General features: G+C 38.8%; 1 protein-coding gene across 1 annotated transcript in view; it reads left to right on the top strand.

Annotated features, from left to right (window-relative positions):
• SATB1 (SATB homeobox 1) overlaps positions 1–20,959 on the top strand; it is a 74,864-nt gene that overhangs the window by 49,218 nt on the left and 4,687 nt on the right. The window contains 1 exon segment of the mRNA XM_032108435.1: positions 20,524–20,727. Within this exon segment, the coding sequence (XP_031964326.1) occupies positions 20,524–20,727 (204 nt within the window).

The raw sequence follows: 20,959 nt of genomic DNA on the forward strand, positions 1-20,959 counted from the left end.
CTGTCAAAGTGATAATTTCAACAATAATATGTTTCTTTTATTGTGGGATTCTAAACACCAAGTGCTGTTTAAACATTAAACTGAATTGTTTATGTTAGTGCTGTACTCAGTGTGTCATACATCAGGCCACTATAATCTCCCATGGAATGTAAAAATTCTGTCATGAATCATGGCTTGTATATCGGAAATTACTGTAATTTTGATTGGAAATTACAGAGCTCTTGAAATGTTTCTAATTATGATAGAATGTTACAGCAGCTTCCAACCTGTGTGTTCCTCAGATGTCTTTATTTACATGTCACAACTTGGGGTTAAAGAACTGTCCGTTTTCTGCACCTTCCCCTTTCCACTGCAGTCTTCTGCAAAGCTAAGGTATGAAGCCAGTCTACCAGCCCACATAATTACGTTCTGATCTGATTTGTGTGATAGTATATTTATTTAAGTGCAAAGCCTTAAAATTTCTAGGTGAATCAGTTCTTCCAGTGCTGACTTGCAAAGGGACAGGTAATCAAAATGAAGCCCAAAAGTTTCCAGAGGATGCAGTGCAGGTTTATTTGAGCATTGGTATAAAATTTAGATTCTTGTACAAAATTTGCTACCAAGTACAGAAAACAACACTAAACACATAGTTCGTTTCCATTTTACTCTTACGATTATACCTGTATTCCCAGGGGTTATTTTTATCCCCAATTTCAGGAATGCAATGTTAACCTATGTGTCTAGCAAGCTTTCAGGTCTGTGGTTAGATAAAGTGTCATTTGTACTAGAAAACTGCTTCGCAGAAGTGACCTCCTAGGTAGACTGGATGTGTTGGGTCTTCTGGAACTAGCTGACTACTAGTCACCCAGTTAATAACCTTTAAATACATAGCAATGCCACATACATTAAGGAGGTACATGTATTGTAAAAGTTTCTGCATTGGAGCTCTTCAGAGGTACAAGTAAACTTTTCCTGGGGCACAAAAGTCTCCTTTGTGCAAAAAAAAAAGGCTTGTTCAAACATATTCTCTAAGAGAACCTCTCTTGAGAGAGATCTATTACTGGTATTTTTTTAATTTGGAGACATTGGTTCCATATTCAGAACTGGAAATCCTGAGATAACCCAGGTTTTAGTGAAAAATTGGAAGGACAATGATGTGTTGATTAACAGTTTTGTTTTTTAAAATCACTAAAATTGAACATTATTGGTTTTATCTTATTTTGGATATAAAAACTTGATTAATGTCTGAGTGCAGTCTGGAGTTGTGGTATAAAACCGTATGTGACCTAAACTAGCTCTGAGGGGACAAAGGTAGTTGTTTGGTGGAAGGCCTTTTCATTTTATTCGTTTTTTTCTTAATAAACTGATTTGGGTCAACAGTAGATTGGATGTCTAAGCAGCCAGCATCTGCAAGGTGGCTGGGCTTGCCTGAGCCAGGAGACTGCAGGTAATGTTCTGCTGACTAGAGCACTTTGTACAGAATTGCTATTAAATGATGCGCTACAGGAGCTTCTATTTGGGTAGCGCCAAGGTAAAAAACGAGCATCTTCCCTTGCTCTGTGTTAGTGCCTTTGGCAAGAGTGCAACTGGAAATCCTGGAATAATCACTTCATTACAGTGAAAAGTCAGGAGGAAACATATTAGAAAATAATGTGTTGATTAACAGTTTTGTTTGTAAATCCTCCTTAGTGGCGGAGGACCAACCACATGTGGACCTGATGCTCAGCAAAGCAGCTGGGTGCTGGGGCCTGGTGTGGCAGAGGTCATGGGATCAGGCAGAGGTTGCAGGGCTGTTAGAGAGATCATGTGCTGGCTTAGGTGAGGGATGATTTGCCTGCTTGTAGTTTCACAGTGCACTTTGCTGGCAGCTTGTTGGCTTTTCCAAAGAAAAGGGCCTATCTGGCACATGGGTTTGAACAGGTTTGGGGACACAGCTAGGACTGTGTCCCCAAATTCCTTCAAATGCTGAATTCTTTTCCCGTATAGGAATGCATACATTCTGTACATCTTTTAAGTTTCTATGTTTTTAAGGATCGATATATTATGTACAGAATAAATTACAAATCTGTTAAATTCAAAATATATACTTTAGAAGTTAATATGATTATACTGAGGAGCTAAGGAAGATACTGTAATTCAAATTCCTGAAATACATCATATCTTTGGGGAGTTTTAGAACTTTAATTGGCAAAGCACCTAATGTCACTATTTAAAATCTTGAGGTTTTATTGTAGGTTGTCTGTCTAATAGGCCTGCATGGTTTTTTTGTGAGATTATATTGAAAAGAGGGCTTTGCAGAAATGCACGCAAAAGGAAGACAGAAAGGTTTACCTAGTGTTTTGTCTCTTCTCCCAGGTTGTTGGTTCTTAATGGTAGAACGACAATGCCAACAGTATTATTTGCTAAAATGTAATCAGTACACCTGAATAACTCTAAATATAACTCTAAATAAATGATATTATATATATAGTATTTATATATAATAGATATATATATTATATGTAATGTAAATAATAACCCTAAATTAAAAGGATCCACACATAAAATTGTGTGGCATACATTACTTTTACAATTTCATCATATTGGGTTTTTATTAAATTTATAACCTGAAAGTATGATTCAAGTAATTATGGAAGCACAGTCTTAATTTCGTTATTTAAAAAAAAAAAGTTGATTTGCGTAGTGATCATTAAGGTATCATGGTTCAGTAACTGTGCAGTGGTTACAATGTTCTCATGTGGGAGCCAGGGATGAGTTTTTCTTGATGGTGACAGATGCTGAAATCTAATTTTATTCCATAAAAACAGACAAACAAGCAAACAAAACCCCCAAATCTAAGAGCCCTGAGAGATAAGGCAGGTAGAGATTTGTAGTGTTTCTGTATGTTTGCTGCGTTTTGAGAAGTTAGATTTATGTTATGGCTTATCCTGAAAAGCCGTGGCTTGCATGTGCTAGTATGAAGCAGGGAAGAAAGCAAAATTTTGCTGAAAATCACCTTAAATTGCTAAAGCTTTCTTAAATTTAGGAAATTACAGTTTGCAAAAACTGAAGTAATATAAAGCTCCGTATCTCTGAGAGTCCCATGCACTACAGTTAAGGCCAATAGCCTGCATTATTTACCTAAAGAAGTTTTATTTGTAGTAAAATAAGTGGGTGAAATCGATACTTCTCTGCAGCGTCAGTCCTGCCGATGCCTGTTTATGGCCCCATCCATGCCAAATGCCTTCCCTTCTCACTGAATGAAAATGCCTGTATGTGGAAGGTGAGACACTTGGTTCTCACAGAATCATGCTTTGATTTTTAATTTTAAAATAAATCTAATGGAGTACTATGCATACCTCCAGAAGCCTCAACTAATGACGTAGAGTTCTGACCTGTTACTTCTGAGCTGTTGCATTGTGTTGCTCCGTTTCTTGTCCTTCCGTCCCTGTCTTTCACTTTGGTTAATAGTAGCTTCATATACAAAGTGTGGAGGTAAAATCATGGGTTTCAGACCATGCTAGAGACTCCATCCTGAGCCATGAGGCAAGTATTTTGTGTAGTGCTATTTAAGTAGAAATATTTGACTTTTTGCCTTTGTACGCACCCAGAGTGTACTCCTCCAGGAGGCTGTGTGAGGAGATCCAAGGGGTAGGCACTAGGCAGAGCATCTAGCACTCATGAGTAAATGAGAAGGAGTTAAATGGGGAGGGAATGCTAAACATTGGCACTAAAAATGCTTTTGGCATGCAAATACCATGCTTTTCCTGACATAAATATTTTCAGAATAGGCCATTAGAGTTCAGGTATATAAAACCCTGCTTTTACTGGAAATTTTAATGTTGTAGTAAATCCAGAGATTTATAGTGAAAAATTGATGTCTGTTATCTCACTTTTATCTTTTTAACCAGCAGTTTTATAAATGCTATATCTTTGATCTGGCTTTTTCCATCTAGAGACTAAGCTATATACTCTAACAGGAAAGTCATTTTTAAACAGCTTCCCACACTGAACAAGCACGGTATTGTGGATCTGGCACAGAGATGTAACATGCCATTACCGCAGATATAGAACAATCTATTCAACTATTTTCCAGCGGGAGGAAAAGAAACCTTTTTATCACCAAGAGTAACCCTCTGGTAACAATGTGGCTTTCGGAGGGGATCTTGAAATTTATTTCCAAAGCTGTTTCCTCAGGGCACTGCACCTCAGGCTGCCCAGAGGGGTGAAACCTGCAGGGCAGGAGGGGACTCAGTCCTTCGACCATCACCCTGCTCTCTGTCAAGTTCTCTCCTGCCTTTGTCTCCCTCAGAGCAGCTGAGTCACTTCCTGGGTTTAAATCTTGGCTTAAAAACCTTCTTCCCCCCCCACCACCCACCCCCCCCCCCCCCCCCGAACCTCAGTGTACAATGGATTCTCTGTGGAGCAGGGAGGGATGCTGCACAGGGAGACGCGAGGTGGAAACACAATGTACTCCGAGGTCTGCCATTTCACAGGCCCACCTGGAAATAAACCCCTCGCCCTGGTGCGAAGGCAAGATACAGTAGTTAGAAAACATTAGCTGCAGAAACACACAACAGCATCTATTTTTTATTATTTTTTAATGTTATCTTCCTCCCCCCCTCATTGCCTCGGGGTGATTGCTCTGGCAGTTGAAGAGGTGCCATGAGCAGCAGGAGTCGGGGTGGGATCGGGTGTCAGCAGGGATGGAAGAGGAAGAGTGTGAACTGAGAAAGCAAGATGGGCTTTTGCATGCAATCAAGAATTGCCCCATGAAGCAGCATGTCATTCAGTGAAACTGTGAAACTTGGCAGATAGAGCTGATTTGTTTCTTTCACAAAATATCGAGTTACACAGTCATAGTGTGTTCTGTCTTGCCCAGGTCGGAGGGAAAAAGATTTTCAGGTTTCTAGTGGGGGGAAAAAATGGATGCTCCATGTCCTTCCTCTGCCCCATGTCCTAGTCTCTTTTACAACATCTTCTCTCAGAAATAAAGGTTAAAAGCTCAGGAAATTTCTTTAGCTTTTTTTAAAATATTACTTCTCTGAAAGAGGGTAGAAAAATTGAGTTTAGTTGACTCTCTTATCTCTTGATCATGGTAGACCATATCCCACATTATTGGTATGACTTCGGTGGAGTGGCTTGACGTCAGTGAGCCTCGGGTTCCTGCTAGTAAAGAATAGACAGCAACTCCATGAATCAATAAAGATGCACTGAAGAGAAACCACCTTAAAATTTTCAAGGTAGTTCACATTAGCATGCAATTGCCCTTGTAAATCTACATAGAGGAGGGGGAAAAAGGCATTAAAACCTGAAATAGTTCAAGCCAAAGAAACAGGTACAGAATGGAAAATTTTTAACTGGTAAGAGGATTATATTGACCTCTTCAAACAGCTCCTTGGAGCCAGGTAGCCCTTTCAACACGTAAGGCAGAGGCTGGATTTTTTTGACACGCTGATGAAAAAGTGTGCTTCCTGAGCATGCTTTACACATGAGGTCAAATCGGCTGAGGCTGGAGGTTCCCAGCCAGGCGGGTGGCAGCAGGAGCTGTTCAAATGCTGCCGTTTAAAGGACTGGTAACAGCTTCAGGAAACTGAGCGTATTTGAGCCCTGAGGAGAGCTTCCCTGGAGGGATACGGTGCACACCTGCCCTGCGCTGGTTGGGAGTTAATGCTTAACGCTCTCGCAGCCACAGCCTGTGGCGCATCCCTGGGAGGTGCTGGGACCACTGAGTGCCTGGCAGGATGCGGCCTGCAGGTGTCCAGAAACAGCAGAGGGGGGGCGTCTTGGTTGGATGTTTTTTCTCTGGTGGTAAGAGCATAAATGAGTGAGAGAAGCTAGGACAAGTACAAGTTTAAGTCATTAAATGTACAAATGAAAAAAGAGAGCCAAGAAGAGAGAGCTCTTTACAAAATATAAAATTATGTTAAAGCAGCAAGACGGCACAACATAAGGAATGTTTGGTACATGTTATTGAAACTGAAAAATCAGAGTATGGAATGAATTATAATTTAGCATAATCCATAATTTTACAGTTTTCATTTTGAATTATTTATCTTATATGATTTGATTAAAGATAAAACTGGCTGACAAGATCTCTAACATCTCTGCATGTCTTAATGACAAATGAAAAAACTCCACATTATAACTTTACCATTTAAAAATTTTTATTTGTATTGTTTCTTTATAGCTCCCTTTTATTTTTAAAGCATATTTCAGCTACACATTGTGTACATGCGATTCCATAACCCATCAGGCTTCAGTGTTGCCTCAGTACCTCTGATTCAGTAAATCAGATCATAGGCAGCATGCTGTCATATAATAAGGTGTCTGATCCTTATTACCAGTTTGTTGATGCACAGACTCCTTCAAATTGACCATTGCAACACATGGTTTCCCCTGAAACTAGCTGTGATAATTAGCGTGGCTCTAATGAGACAGAATGTCACTGATCTTGTGCTGAACTGTCGAGTATCGACGCTACGGATGGGAACTGTCAAAGCTTGCCATCTGTGACAGAGCTTGGCATATTCCATTTGCAAGGTAGAGCATGCTCAATAGACTGTTTTTAAACAAATGGTCCATTTCTTGATTAGGGCTCTGTGTTCTGTTACTGTGGAAGACTTTAGATCATAGCTAAACTTTTTGCTTTTTTTCCCCCTTCTTCTTCTGGTGGGGTAAGCTCATTAGGAAATGAAAACATTACTGATTCTCAAACCAGTCCTTCAGTCTCCTGTTAGACTTTTGGGGAGAGGTGGGGAGGAGCTGATCATGTATTTATTCTTCTTCCTTCCCCCAGTTATCTTAATGGGTTTCTTCTAGGGCTTGCACTCCCACAAGTCTTCTACCTGATTTTTTTAAGCACTGAGGGGTAGAGATGGCATAGTTTTGAAGTATAGAGGAAAAAAAATTAAAAAGTCTCAGGTAATGTGCAGCAGGAGCATGTGCACCTGGGATGAAAGATTGAACTGGTCAGGAGAGCCAGGCACCCAGGCTCCTGGGACTGGCCCTGCAAAATGCCGTGCAAAAAGTCCAGCGCTGCTTATCATTCCAAAATATGCTTTGTTGCTTTTTATTTCCTCCTTCTCTGGCAGACCACACAGGGCTTGTTCTGAAGAACATTTTCACTAATCTGATCAGGCAGCCAAATACGCCGGGAAAACTGCTTTAATGATCCCACTAATTACCTCAAGTCAATATGAACTGTATTATTAGACTGAGGGAAAATATTCCATTAGGTCTCCCCCTTGGGAGTTTCTCCGCTTTGTGATGTCACTGAAGCCTTCGCCCTCTCGCTTGTAATTAATTTTATTTACACACGCAGGCACGCACAAGGTCACACCTGCACAACCGGAGCTGGCCAGGGAGCTAGTGGCACTCAGGCTTAATCAGATCTGTCATAATTACCATTCTGCATGTTTCTGACACACGCTGTGAAATATTTCAATTTAACTGCCGCTACCAGCACAACCAGATGTAGTGTGAGTGTGGCTGCATTGGAAATATTATTCCTCAGGATAAACTCTCTCCTCCTCCTTTTTCCTCCCACCCCCTCTCTCTTTTACAGCTAATGTGGCACAGAAGCTGATGTATCCTGTAAATCTTGAATGCAGTGCTAGATTGATAACAGCAGATTAGACAGTTTAACCACAAACAGCTTGTTCATTTTTCACAAATGAAAACCACATGTGGTGTAACTAAAATTTCAGGCTTTTTTTTTTTTTTTCCCCTCCTCTTTGGTTGTTGTTTCCTTTTGTGTGTGCGTGTGTGTGTTAAGGTCTGCCTTAACTGTAAAGGGGTGTAAAAGAGTAAACATACAGGGGAAAGAGACACTGTTGTCTTTGGAGATTATTTCTCCCTGACCTTTATTAAAAACCTTTCTTGTTTTGGCAAAGAAATCAGATGCTGCACAGGGGTTTGTCACTGACTCTGAGACTTTCTAATCTCTGGGGTTTGTGCCCATTTATTAAAGAAGTCAACCTACTGTGCTTGTTATCAAAATAACATGCCAGCAAACACCTTGCTTTAAGAAGAGCTTCTAACCAAAAAATGTAGTCTTCACTGCTAGCTAAATTTAGTAGAAGTAAAATTTTCTGCCAAAGTTTTTCACCATGGATTTTGTCTCCTTGCTAAATCTTCCCTGTACCTCTTCCTTTGGGGGAAAGATTCTTTTTAAAAAAGAGTCCTCAAAGTGTTTAGAAATTTTGACAAATGGAAAATTGATTGGTTTTTTTATTAAAATATTCTCATATTTCCTCTGAAAACAGATTATGAAAAATTAAATATTTTCTTATGAAACCACTTTTTAGGAAACCAAAAATTTCTTTAAATTGTTTTGCTTTTTTTTTCATAAATCCATTTTTTCAGGTAAATTGTTCAGCTTTCCCTAATTAAACAGCCTTCAGTACTTGGTAAGGTGTTTTTTTAAACCATCTACTCTTTAGTTGATCACAGTAGGCTACTTTTCCTACACAGAGAAAAAATTAATGCAATTTTAATAGAAAGTTTTAATTATAAGACTCTAAAACAATTTTTGCAGCAAGGAAAACAATGTAATGTGCAGAATGCAACTGAGCAGATTCTCCGAAAGCTGTTCCAGGTACTGTCAGGCGGGAGGAGTGGTGCAGTGCATTGGATAGAAATTCATCAAATCTATTCTGTAATAAGGCTTCCAGGGGAGGTTTAAAAAAAAAGTAGCTTTAGTAAGAGGTTGTTTTATCCGTTGGCAGTGATTTGTGATGCAGTGGCAGTACTGAAAGTGCAAGAGTCAGGGAGCTAAGACTCAGTGTTCAAAGTCAGTCAGAAGGTGAACAGGACAGGTTTGGAAAGCCACTTGAAGGTAAAGTTTGCAGCAGAAAATTTGGCTGCGTAGATGGCCCCCCAGGCTGCTGCAGACAAGGTTAAGGACCCATGCTCATACCAGTTGGCCAGCAGCTACTGACTGCATTAGTAGTTCCCCAGAGCTGTGTAGGTCAGTGCAGGTGTGCCATCAGTGTCCCTCACTGCATGGCAGTGCCTTCTCCATTAGTGACTCCCCTAGGACCTGTGCAGGCCCCGAATAAAGGGAAAATCTCATTCTGGAGGTGCCGCCAAAGCACTGGAAGTGCTGTGGCTGCAGCTATCTCAAAAATAAGTCTGAAGTAAGATGAAGAGGAGGGCAGGAACGGCTCATGTTGGACGAGGTAATGATGAAATGAACTGTCAAGACTCTTGCAAGGATCTGGAAATACAGCTCTCATTTCTCTGGAAAGCTATTCGAAAAATATCATGTGGTTGGGAAGCACTGGATTGCCAAAAGAAGAAAGTATGGCACCTTCTCCCACCTCCTTTGAGTCTTTTATTTTTAGTTTTTCTTTCTTAGGTAGAGGTGTTCTGGTTCCTACACTCCAGATGTGTGAATCAGCTCTTCCCCAGGCAGCACCTGCTGTCTGCCTGACAAGAGGTGCTGTTTCTGGCAGGATGGATTTTCTTAATCTTTCTTCCTGCTTTCTATACCCTCACCTTCTGTTTTGTTCTTCTCTCACCACCTTCTCTTATTCCTCCCAGTATGGCTCTTCTCTTAGTTCTCCTTGGACTTTTTCTCACCCCTTCTTGTGCCTTATACACCCTCGCCATCCATTCTTGTTCCATCTGCCTCTTTATCCCATCCTACTCCTGTCCCCTGCCTGCTGGAATCCCACCCCAGGCACATCCCCATGCACATCATGATTTTGTACACGTATTCCTTTGTGTGCGGGGCACAGTGTGGGCACTCCATGCCCTTGGCCTTTGCTGGACTGGTCACCAGCAATACTGGCTTTGTGGGTCCTTTCTCTGAGTGATGACATGGATTTAGCTAGGAAAAGAGCCATACTCTTGATTTCTCAGTTTGCTTGTGCCTTCTGTGAGCAGATCACTGATTCAGGAAGCTTTTGAAGATTGAGTATGTCAGTGTTTTAACTATTAATGAAAAGGGGAAAAGTTTGAGTGGGCTGTATGAGAGTTAACTAGGAGCATAAATGAAAACACAGCTGTGGTGGCAGAGGCGAGGAGGAGGCTGAGGAGTTAGCAAGCAGCCTGTGGTTCCTGGCTGTGGGGGAAGCAGGGTACCAAGTAAACAGCGCAGAAAACAAAAGCGAGCTCAACCCGTAACTAAACAGGAAATGACAGGGTAAAATTCCTGCTGAAAAACCGAGAGCTGCTAAATATGTAACTGCAAAGAATAAAGGCGTCTTGTGCAAACACAAATATACAGTAACAGTCCGAGAAGCAATTTGTTAGAGGAGTGACCAATTACAAACCAGGTGAAGGGCTGCTGGGCGGCAAAGGCAGGAGTAAGAAATAATAGATGTGTGTTTTCTCCCTTAATGTTGAACTAGGTAATTTAAAACACATAACACCTGAATTAATGTTGCAAGATTTCTAGGTGCAAGGTGAGAAAGGAGATGATGTTTTGTTCCAGATAATTTTTTATTTTGCTGTTCCTAATAATTCCTCATTGCATCAATTTCTTTACTTTCTTCAAATTTAATCTCTAAGTCAAACTTCAGATTTTTGTTTATGCATTACCCTAAATTGTTGGCATCTATTGAATAGGCTAGAGCAGGCATGCAGCTAGCTAAGTGGGGAAAAATTCCAATTTGCAAATATTTATCTAATTTCAAATCTGCCAGATTCTATCTGAAAGCACATTGTTATTCGGGGGGCATCTCATTCTTATTCCTGTGCAGTGTCATGTTCCCTTACTTCAGAATGGCATTTGAGAAGCATATAAATATGGTTTTCAGGATCTTTGTAAAGCAAGGATGTTTGGACTGAGTGGTCCTTAGCAGAATTCCCTGAAGTTTTAGACCCCAACTAAGCAAGATTTGCACACATACCAGTTAACGTCTGTGGGTTTACTCAGGTGACTGGTTATTTTGCTGAGCCTGGTGCTTAGCATCTCTAGTACCTATAGCATGCAACAGAAAGCTCTACTGATACACAAACTTTCCACTGTTTATGTAAGAACAGTTATTAAAAAAAAAGCCATGAAAGGCTTAAATTAGTTTCTTTTTATTTTTTGCTTTAAGGCAGCCAGTTTGCTTCACCTCTGATAAATCATTTGCTACTCTTATTTTCTATAAGGATGGAGTCTGAAAGGATTGATCTTTTTGACCTGAGGAACAGGATGGGAGGGATCAGGGCAGGAAGAAGCATGCTGCTCCATGCAGCCCCTGACTTAAGGGCAGCAGAAGGTACTGCCTAAACTGCTGTCTGGAAATAGAGTTGGGGCTGGGACTCAGCTGGGCTGGCACTCCTCTTGGCCAGTGAGAAAAACACTAAGAACTGATCTCTCTAGGAACTTTTCCCTTGTGGCTGTTCTTGACCTCTTCCTGACAGCAAACTACCTGGAAACACTCTTGTGTTGGTTCCCACCCAGGAGAGAGAAATCTGATCTCTCCAGCTTTCCTTTTGATCCAGCTTTCCTATTGTTTTAAGTTTTTGCCGCAAGCAATTGTGCTACAAGTAAGGGTATTTTAGCTTTCTGAGGATTTCACTGCCTTTCTTTTTCCATGGGTGAAGTACATGTTTCTGGCTGCTCCCTTCTCATTTGCTGGGAGGCATCGAACTCGCACAGGTGTGGATTTTAAAGATTTTTTTTTTTTTTAACTGCTTTGAGATAATGAACGTTATTAATTTTCTGACTGTTTCTGTGGCTAACAAAATCTGGAGGAAAGTCAGAGAAAAGTTTCTTTTCAATTTCCTTAAGACTCCCCTCACCCTTGGCATTATCAGGGCATTAAATGTTCTTCACTGTGAAACTGAGAGCCACAGAATCCAGCTTAACTGCAAGAGACAAGACATTTTCTCAGAATATTTAAATGTCTAATTCAAATCTATATGAAAGCTTTTAGTTAGGCTGTGAAAATTTGAAGGGATGTCTGAGACCGGATTTGAGCTGTGTGTTTCGGAATGATGTCACTTGTTCGAATATCTTGTCAGCTGAACTGAATTTACAATGAAGTCCAAATATCTGTGAGCCTGTGATTCCTCAGTGTGTGGTAGATCTTCCCCTGATCCAAAATGAATCCTGGAAAGAAAAAAACATGTGACAAGAAGCCATGAAATTAAATTGCTCCATCTGGGAAATTATAATATTTTGTTAAAAATATAAAACAGGACGGGCAAACATATAAGTAATTACAAAAGTGACACTTTGGCCCAATGGCTCTTTTACTGGAGGTCTTTTCCCCCAAAGCTAATGTTAAATCTCTGTAAGCAATGTAATAATAAACATTTGCTGTTCACTGTAAATTGATAGTAGTAAAAAAGATTTTCAAAATTGCCAGCCTCTTTCTATTAAAGACTCTTCTCTAACTAAACTGCAGATATAGCTGCCGTACAAAATTGATTGCATGTTTAAGAATAAATAAATGCGGGCTGTTAAGGGTTGTGGTTGAATTTAGGGTTGTATTTACTTTCAAGGGACACATTGATATTGCAGTGAAATCAGTACTTCTTTCTGCTTAAATAAAAGATAAAGGGCTATATATTACCAGTCACCCTCTGTGAAACCCACTGACCCATTTTATACGACCATACTATAAAAAGTAATGTACCAGACTAAGACTGGCTTATTTAATAATTAGCAGGTGTTTTTTCTTTCTTTTTCAGGTCTTTTGATTATTGTTAAGTCTATTTTTGTCAGATGCTCTCTCACGGTTACAATGCTGATTGAATTAGGTGTGTGAAAGAGGAAGGATCTGGAATAGAGGAAGACAGAGTAAAGCTTCACTTTTTTTTTTTTTTTTGCATCTATTACTTTTTTCTCTTTTTGTTTATGAGTATAGCTGCATTTTATGTAAGATTTTCAAAGGCATATACACTGTGGTTTTGATGAGGGTTTGTGCCTACCTGTCATTGCCAGGCAATTGAAGGCAATACTGTAAAAAAGATATATTTGAACAGGGGAAAGAAAAGGTGAAGGAAGCTGAGAGCAGAGAAACCAAGCTTGGGAGAAGCCCTTCATTTAGATTATTGAATTTCCTCCATACTCAACTAAAAAGTAATAATACTTATGTTTTCACTCAGGTTTAGAGTTACCGGTTAGGTTTTTTTCTGTCCATGAGCTGGTGGTGTCTGCAGTGCTCATACACAGGGGACACACAGACGAGTTTCGATACAGCCTCAGACCTTAACCCAGCTTATCTTTTTCCAAGCACTGGCTTTTGGCCACTTTTTGGCCACCATGGCTCTGCGTAGAGACAGAGGTCTGGTACGACAGACAAGACTGTGGGAGCAGGACAACAGCTCTCCATGTCATTTTGCTTCTGTACTTGTTGGATGCTCGTCATTGAATTTCAGAGGCTGCTTTAGCAAGTTTTCTTTCCCTATTTATTTGTTTGGATGTATACAAGAAAAGATGTATTTAACTTTGAAATGCTGCAGCCAGGGAGAGGAAAAGGCAGAGGGATGACGACACATTAGGAATCCTTTCCTCCTAAAATGTCACCAAAAATTTGTGGTGAAATGCTATCAGTATCACTGCTAGCTGTCTGGTAATTTGTTTTTCACCACACAGAGAAAAGGCAGAGGTACCATCCCAACAGATGGTGTAGGTGAATAATAGGTTGGATAAGAAAGTTAAGGAAATGGCATAATTTGTCTCAGTATTCTTCAAAGGAAGTTTTTCCTGCCAGTGAAGTTTACTTTTCTTCTGAAAAGCCCTATGAGGTTACGGGGTTTTCAGTTTGTTTTGCTAAATCTCATCTATGATGATGGTAGATAGAGATTTACTTAAAATCCACATCTGGCTACCCTTTTCAACGTTCTAGTAATGAAAGCCAGTGAAATAGATGAGCCAGGAATATCTGGAGATAAAGGACAGATTCAGGTTTCAAACTTTCTCTGATTTAGGAGAATGCTCAAAGGGAAAGCCTGAAACTTAAGGCTGATTAGTGTAAATAAAATACTAAGGCAACCATTGTTCTGGGGACATATATTATCACTTTAGGCCACATATCAAAAAGAGAATTCATATTCTGGTACCTCTAATTATCTTCTGGAACCAGCTGAAAATGAGCTTTTTCTTCCTAAGTTCAAGAAAAATAGGGAAATCCCAAAGTATTGAATATTCACTGGAGTTTTTAAAATTAGTCAAAAGTAGTTTTGCCTCACAGAAGGAAGTCAGTGCTTAAAATTTCTTGAAAATATAAGCTAAAATGAACTCTAACAAATGTGTTGGTCAGTATCAAAAATTGCTAAATCTGGTAGATTATTAGTTTTCCCAAATTTTTATATAAATACCTAGTGGCCTTTCTTTTAATAGACTTCAGTTCTTCTCTGAAGCATTTAGGTCTATTCAGCTTTGCATAGAGGCTAGCCAGGACACTTTATGTATTTTAGGAAAGATAAACCTGCAGTCAGAATAAATTTTCCTGCAGCAGGAAATTCTGGAATAACATCTAAGGGTAAAAAGGACTGCTCTTGTCATCTAGGCTTGTTCCCATCTCTAAACCCACAGGTATTTCACACAGAAAGAAGTCAGATTTAAGTGATCTCAGCATGAAAATGAATTTTGAATTAAATGCTCTGTTCTTCCCCTGCAGTGGGTGTTCCCTGTTCTATTTTTTCAGGTAATTCAAATGTAACACAAACAACATTCCCCAGAGAAATTAAAGCAGTGTCCATTGTTACTTATTGGTCATATTTGTTTGTGCTGAACTAACATTTGCTTATTTTTGCTTCTCAATGCCATATGCATGAGTTTACTGATTCAGAACTCCCTGAATTTTTGATCCTGTTGAACACTGTGAGAAATCTCAGTTGAAGGGTTTAATGCATTTTCCAATCAATGTGTAGGGGAAATTTGGCCTTATCAATTTAAATGCTGGAGATCCTTTCATTGCATTATAGAAGAATCTTCTCTAAGCAGAGATTATTCTTAAGAACTTCATAACATTTAAAGGTTAATATGTTAGGTAAAGAACAATATCTTAAGACAAACATTTTTATTACAGGACATGAAGGGATAGTTCTGATTAAATTACACGATTATTTGAATGGGAAAGAAGACAAAGTGCATCATTTCTTGCCCTCAACTTTAATGCCTTTAATCAAATAATGACCTTCTGGAAATAGTTAATTTTAAGCATTTGGAAAGATCAATACCACTTTGCCACCAAAAAATGGCCCAGATGATGAAATTTGATGTATTTAAAGTACCATTTCACCCTTTTAACCTAGTAAATAATTTAAAATGCTTTCAGTACTCCTTTGCTACCATTATGTATCTCGCTCAAAGTATTATGACTTTTCCAAAAGCAACCTTTCTGTGCAACGTGCAGCCTACAAGTTTAAAACTAAAGACTAATACTATATGCATATATGGTAGTGGTTGTGTCGGCCCTTTTTCTTCCCTTGCATATGTGGAATCTATTTTGTAAAGAAATAGAAGTATCTAAGATGAGCGCAGCCATTTGGAACAATAATGAGATTATAAAGCAAGTTGGATGGCTTTTGAAGGGGAAAAAGTCAATATTTAAAGTTTAGTCCATGAGCTCTTTTCCTTTGTTTTGTCTGTAAGCTTTCCTGTTAAAGGTGAAGGATTTGGATTGCTCTGACAATTAAGAGCCCATTTTACCAAGTGTAATTTCATATCTGCGTTCTATAAACTGGAGTGCCTTCAGCATTGTAAATAAAAAAAAATTGCCCTCTATTAGCATGTTTGTGGGCAGATTAAAAACAGTCTTCATTAGCATAAGTAACACTTACAGATTCTTTTAAAAGTAGAAAATTATTTGTTGAATGATAAATTGCTAGCTTTCTAGTTAGTTGCTGAAAATGTGCTCATTCAAAATGCCTACTTTAGTTTAGTCTACAACACTCATTTTTTTTTAGTTAGAAGTACTGTTTAATGGATTATGTACTTAGTCTTTGTTCACAGTAGATGCTGAAATGCAATTCACACTTTCTGCTAAAATGTTTGTATCAAACACCTCCCTATTCAGATTGATTTCTTCTAACACCATGTATTTTTATTATACTATATGCCCCAGAGAATGATACAAAATAATCTTAAATACACCAGACCAAAGAAAAACTGATCGTGTCTTAGCATTGATACTCTAAAATGTTTTCCCTTCTTAAATTTAAGCTACAGCCTTTCTAAAAAATGCTGAAGTCTTTGTCATTCTGTAAGAAATATTCATAATTTGGCATATTATTATCACTGTAACAAATTGACCAAATGAGTTCAATTGCTTCACCTTGTAGCCTTCTCTTCCCAGACTAAATGTGTTTGTTGCTGATTTGAAAAGCTTTGGCCAGAGAACATTTTTCATGATTGTAATGTTATCCTCTTTGATGTAATTAGGGTAGGTATTTACACCTTACGTGTAGATTTTTCTTTTCTTTCAATGAGAAAGATACCAGAATGGAAGAATATTTTATTAGAAACTCTATGTGAAGAGCAGAAGATTTTATTTAAGTACAGCACGGGTCTGACTGAATACAATAGCATTTGGATATATAGATAAAATGCATAGATGCTTTCTTTAAAATAAGCATGCTCATGGGTATTGCAGAGCCTAAGTTTTGGCAGTTATCCTCTTTGCGCTTTTCCTGCAATAGTTTGGCAGTTCGGCTTTCACAGGTTTTTTTCCTCTAATGTCTTGTGTTTCTTTTCTAAATCCCTATCAGAAAACCAGACAGAAGACTCTTATTTATTTTAAATATCTTAGGTTTAGCATCTTTTTTTTTTTTCACCATTTTCTTGCTTACTGTAGCAAGACCTTTGCAGATGGTACTTGGTTACTTGAAAGTGCATAACAGTATTTTCTTTGTAGCAGATGGATTTAAGACTTTTAGTTCCCAATAAATGTAGGTTTACAATACATAACTTTACAGGATTTGTGTTGTATATAACAGGTTTGAACATATTATCTCAGAATTCATCTGCATGGCATTTTCAGCTTATCCAGGGCCCATGCCAGTATTTTAAGTAATAGGGAGAGCACAGTGATTGATAGCAGCTAAAGGCGTGATTTTGAATAGAAACAAAGGTTTTAGAACAGAAGGTGTCAAATTAAACTTTGTCAGTTTGAAAAGTAGTAACATCCTGAAAGTTCTCCAAACATATTTACATGTGGCTAATGTTTATATTTTGCTTTGTACTCTCTTTATATTCAGTGTAATGTTGCCTGGCAAATTTGCGCTGTTTTAAAATCAAGGTTGTTCCCAATGTCATTGAAGAGTTTTTGGGGGGTTTGCCTTTCTGCATAAATGTATCAACTTCTTTATTTTAACACTGGTTTTTTTAACAATGTACTCTATATGCTGTATAAACCGGTTGTGATCTAATCTGACTTATAAATATTTCCTTATTATTTTGTGGTCATTTCCACTTCCTGTAAGACTATAAAGACAAGGGGGAAAAAAGGAAACTAGGCAGAAATTGCTCTAGACTTAAAAAGGCTTGAAAGGAGAAAAACCAGCCCTGTTACATTCACTTGTAAATTCAACTGCATTATCTGCATCAGTTCATACTTTTTTAGATCAAATGGAAACAAAACTCATAAATTTTACGGAACTTAAAATTAACCATTAGAAAAGTCTGGATGATTACTTTGCCTAAATTTTATAAAAACATTTCATACTTGCTCATGTAGGTGACTTTTATGAATGAGCTTTATTTCATGTACAGAATTCTGAACCTGAAGCTGAATTAAAAACCTCTATTTTTATTTGTCTTGAACCAAAAGAAAGCATATTGGTATAAAGTTCTTACTCTCTTGTCAAAGTAAGCCCCTACAGCCTCTCTTGCTGTTCATCCACTATCTCTTCTGAGAACATTGATGAGATCAACTTTCATAAATATGTTCAGAAATAAACAATGAAGACCAACAAATTGTTTCTATCCATGTAATTGTAAAAGAATTCAGTTGGTCATTTCCATGTTTTCCACCGAATGTTTCATCAGAGTGTATCTACTTCTTTAAAAATGTTCCAAGTTGAATAGAGATATTTTGGTAGAATAGCAATCTTTTCTGTGTACCCTGTCAGAGGTATCTGTCTTCATTATCTCAAAATCCCTGAAAGGCTAGCAGAGACATGTTTCAGGTTAAAATTCATCAAATAATTTTAGATAAGGAATTAGAAGTGTTATTTCAGTGCAAAAATTGAGAGAAAAATATTAGAAATACAATGTTAGCTATCAGTAGTTATTAAAAATAAGGCCTGACCCAGTAAATACAGAAACTTTCTCCCCTTACTGTCTTTTCTGTATTTCTTAGTTAACAAAAACCATTGTGAAATATGTTTAATCAGCAAAAAATGTTATTGCCTAGGAATTATATTTTCTATTGGACATTTTTTAATGATAAAGACATTTTATAATTATAATTTTTAAATTATACTGTCTTTTTAAGAAAAAACAAACCCTGTGAATCATGTGGTCAGCAGACAAAATATGTGCAGCTTCTAAATGCAACTTCTTTTCCAACCTGTGCATATGCCTTAGAGAGGTGTCACAGGGGGGGACAGGTTGTCTTGTCTTTTTTTTTTTACTTTCACCAAACTGTCATGATAGCTCTGCTCTTTTTTTCACCACCATTAGAAAGAGGGCCAGCAGTTTCAGTGTGAAGCAGTGCAGATTCCAGACAACCAAAGAACAATTTTTACGCTTTGGCATGGGATGGTTTGTGGCTTTGGGCTTTTTTAACTAACAATTTTATAACTGCTTTTCAGTTAAAAGATCTAGATTGGTTTCTTTTCATCATCTTCTCTCTTCCATCCCCAACAAGCTACCTCTACTTTCTGAGTGCACCACTTACAACTTACTGCAGTAAATACTGCTGTTGAGCATAATCCAGCACTCAGTATCCCCATGGATGCAAGGTGAACCACAAGCAACATGTTGTTTTTGTTAGGGGCAGGGAGGGCTCGCACATTACGCTGCTAATACATTCCAGTGAGGTTCCACAGACCCTTGCCACTGTCTTGAATACATGCCATACAATTCCAGCTGGGACAGGCTGAGTGTTGTGTGCTCTATGTGAAGGCATTTGGCCACATTTCCCAGTCATCTTGCTAAGCCCTGGGCCAATACCCAGCATCCTGCTTAGTGGATGGTCAAGGAATGGGGTGTGCTCCATCCCTAGGGTGTAGGGAAGCCCTTCTGCTGCCCCTGCTCTCCCCTCCCTCTGCTCCATCCCTAGCACACCTTGCAAGCACCTGGCAGATTTTGGCCCCATTTAAATTTTTGCTTTTTCAGCTCTGCTACCACCATCTCTATAACAGTTGTCATTTTGACTGTTTCTTGGGGGCATTTTCTTCTGTGTCATTTGTTCAGTTTTCCACTTATATCCAAGCAAATATACTTCAAATTTTTATACACACCTCACTAAATATTTTCATATACAATATGAATACATTAACATCATTTGTTTACTTTTACTCTTCCTGTTGTGGCAATATTTTTACACTGCATTTATTAACTGTTAGCTAAAGATATGAGTATCTTCAAGAAAATACATATCTGTATCATATCTATGTGTCTATTGTATCTGTTAGTAAACCAGTCTGGATAAACCATTAATCCACTACTGGTACATATAAAAAGGATCTAAAAGCTTCCGTACATTTATATTATTTGTTGATTCAATAAAATGTCACATTATCTTTCCTACAGCATTAAGAAATAAAATTGCATGGACCTATTTTTGAAAACAGATCCTTGAAGCTAAAATAAAGGAAATATGCATGTTTTATACATGAAATATTTTTTTCCTAAATTTTAATATATCAGAAAATTTCTGCTGATGTACACTGTCCTAGCTAGAGGGTTTACACTCCTCTTTTAGAACTACCAGTGCACAGTTTAGAAAAAAATCCTCAATTAAATTTTAAGAAGACATAAGGAAACATTAAATTTTCTAGATTAACTCATGTCTCTTTCAGAAGCAAATTAGCAACTGCTTCAGTTGCAGGGGATTCTGTAGCCGACTTCATATTATGTATCCCAAAAATTCCTAGGCACCTTGCTGTCCTTGATGTGGAAATGGTGTAAAGGGTGTGTCAGATTCTAGAGCACATCTTCCTTCCCCCCAACCCCTAATAATCCTAATATGTAAAACTGAGAGACTGTTTTTCTCTGTATCTATGAGGACAACCTGTAAACAGTTATGTATCACTTGAAATAAGTTCACCTGCAGGGAAACCTCTTCTTGTAGCAGAAATTAAGTTATTGCTTGGCTGCATCTAGTCATAGGATTCCTGTCTTTTGAAAGGATGTTAGGGAGCTCCTTTGCGGCTGTGATTTACATTAGGCAGTCCTACAGTCACGCAAACAAACAGCAGCACTGTGATGTGGGACGAAGGGGAAGGTGCTTTCCAAAATGCCTGTGGTTGGTAAGGGTCTGTGAAATGGCTGGGCAGCCTCTCAGTGTGTTGGTGTGTGCTTTAAGCCCAGCCTGTGCAGTGAAAGCCTTTTCGATCAGGTGAGAGCATGAGAGAATGCAGCACCTCTAAAGTACACATTTCACCCTCCTTTTGCCCCTTGCAAAGGGATGAAAAAACTAACGTTTTTCTGGTTTTATCTTCAAGGGGTGGCTCTGTGAGCTGTTACGTTGGAAAGAAGATCCTTCGCCAGAGAACAGGACCCTCTGGGAGAATCTCTCCATGATCCGAAGGTTCCTCAGTCTTCCTCAGCCTGAACGCGATGCCATTTATGAACAAGAAAGCAATGCAGTTCATCACCATGGTGACAGGCCTTCCCACATTATCCATGTGCCAGCAGAACAGATTCAGGTTAGTTTACCTTGGCCAATCCCGCAGAGCGCTAAGTAAATAAAGCTTTAAACTGAGCAAAGGAAATTAGTGTTTCTTCCCTCCTGGTCCGGCTAAATGCAGGTCTCCTGGTACAAGATAAGAGTGCGCTGCCGTCCACCACCGGAGTTCAAAGGAGACCGTGTGACCACCCACGGTTCTTGTTTCGGTTCGGTGGTTGTTTGCAGACGTGCGTGGTGGTAGTGCAGGGGCA

The sequence above is a fragment of the Corvus moneduloides genome, chromosome 1, assembly GCF_009650955.1.
Source record: "Corvus moneduloides isolate bCorMon1 chromosome 1, bCorMon1.pri, whole genome shotgun sequence".
Classification (NCBI taxonomy): Eukaryota; Metazoa; Chordata; class Aves; order Passeriformes; family Corvidae; genus Corvus; species Corvus moneduloides.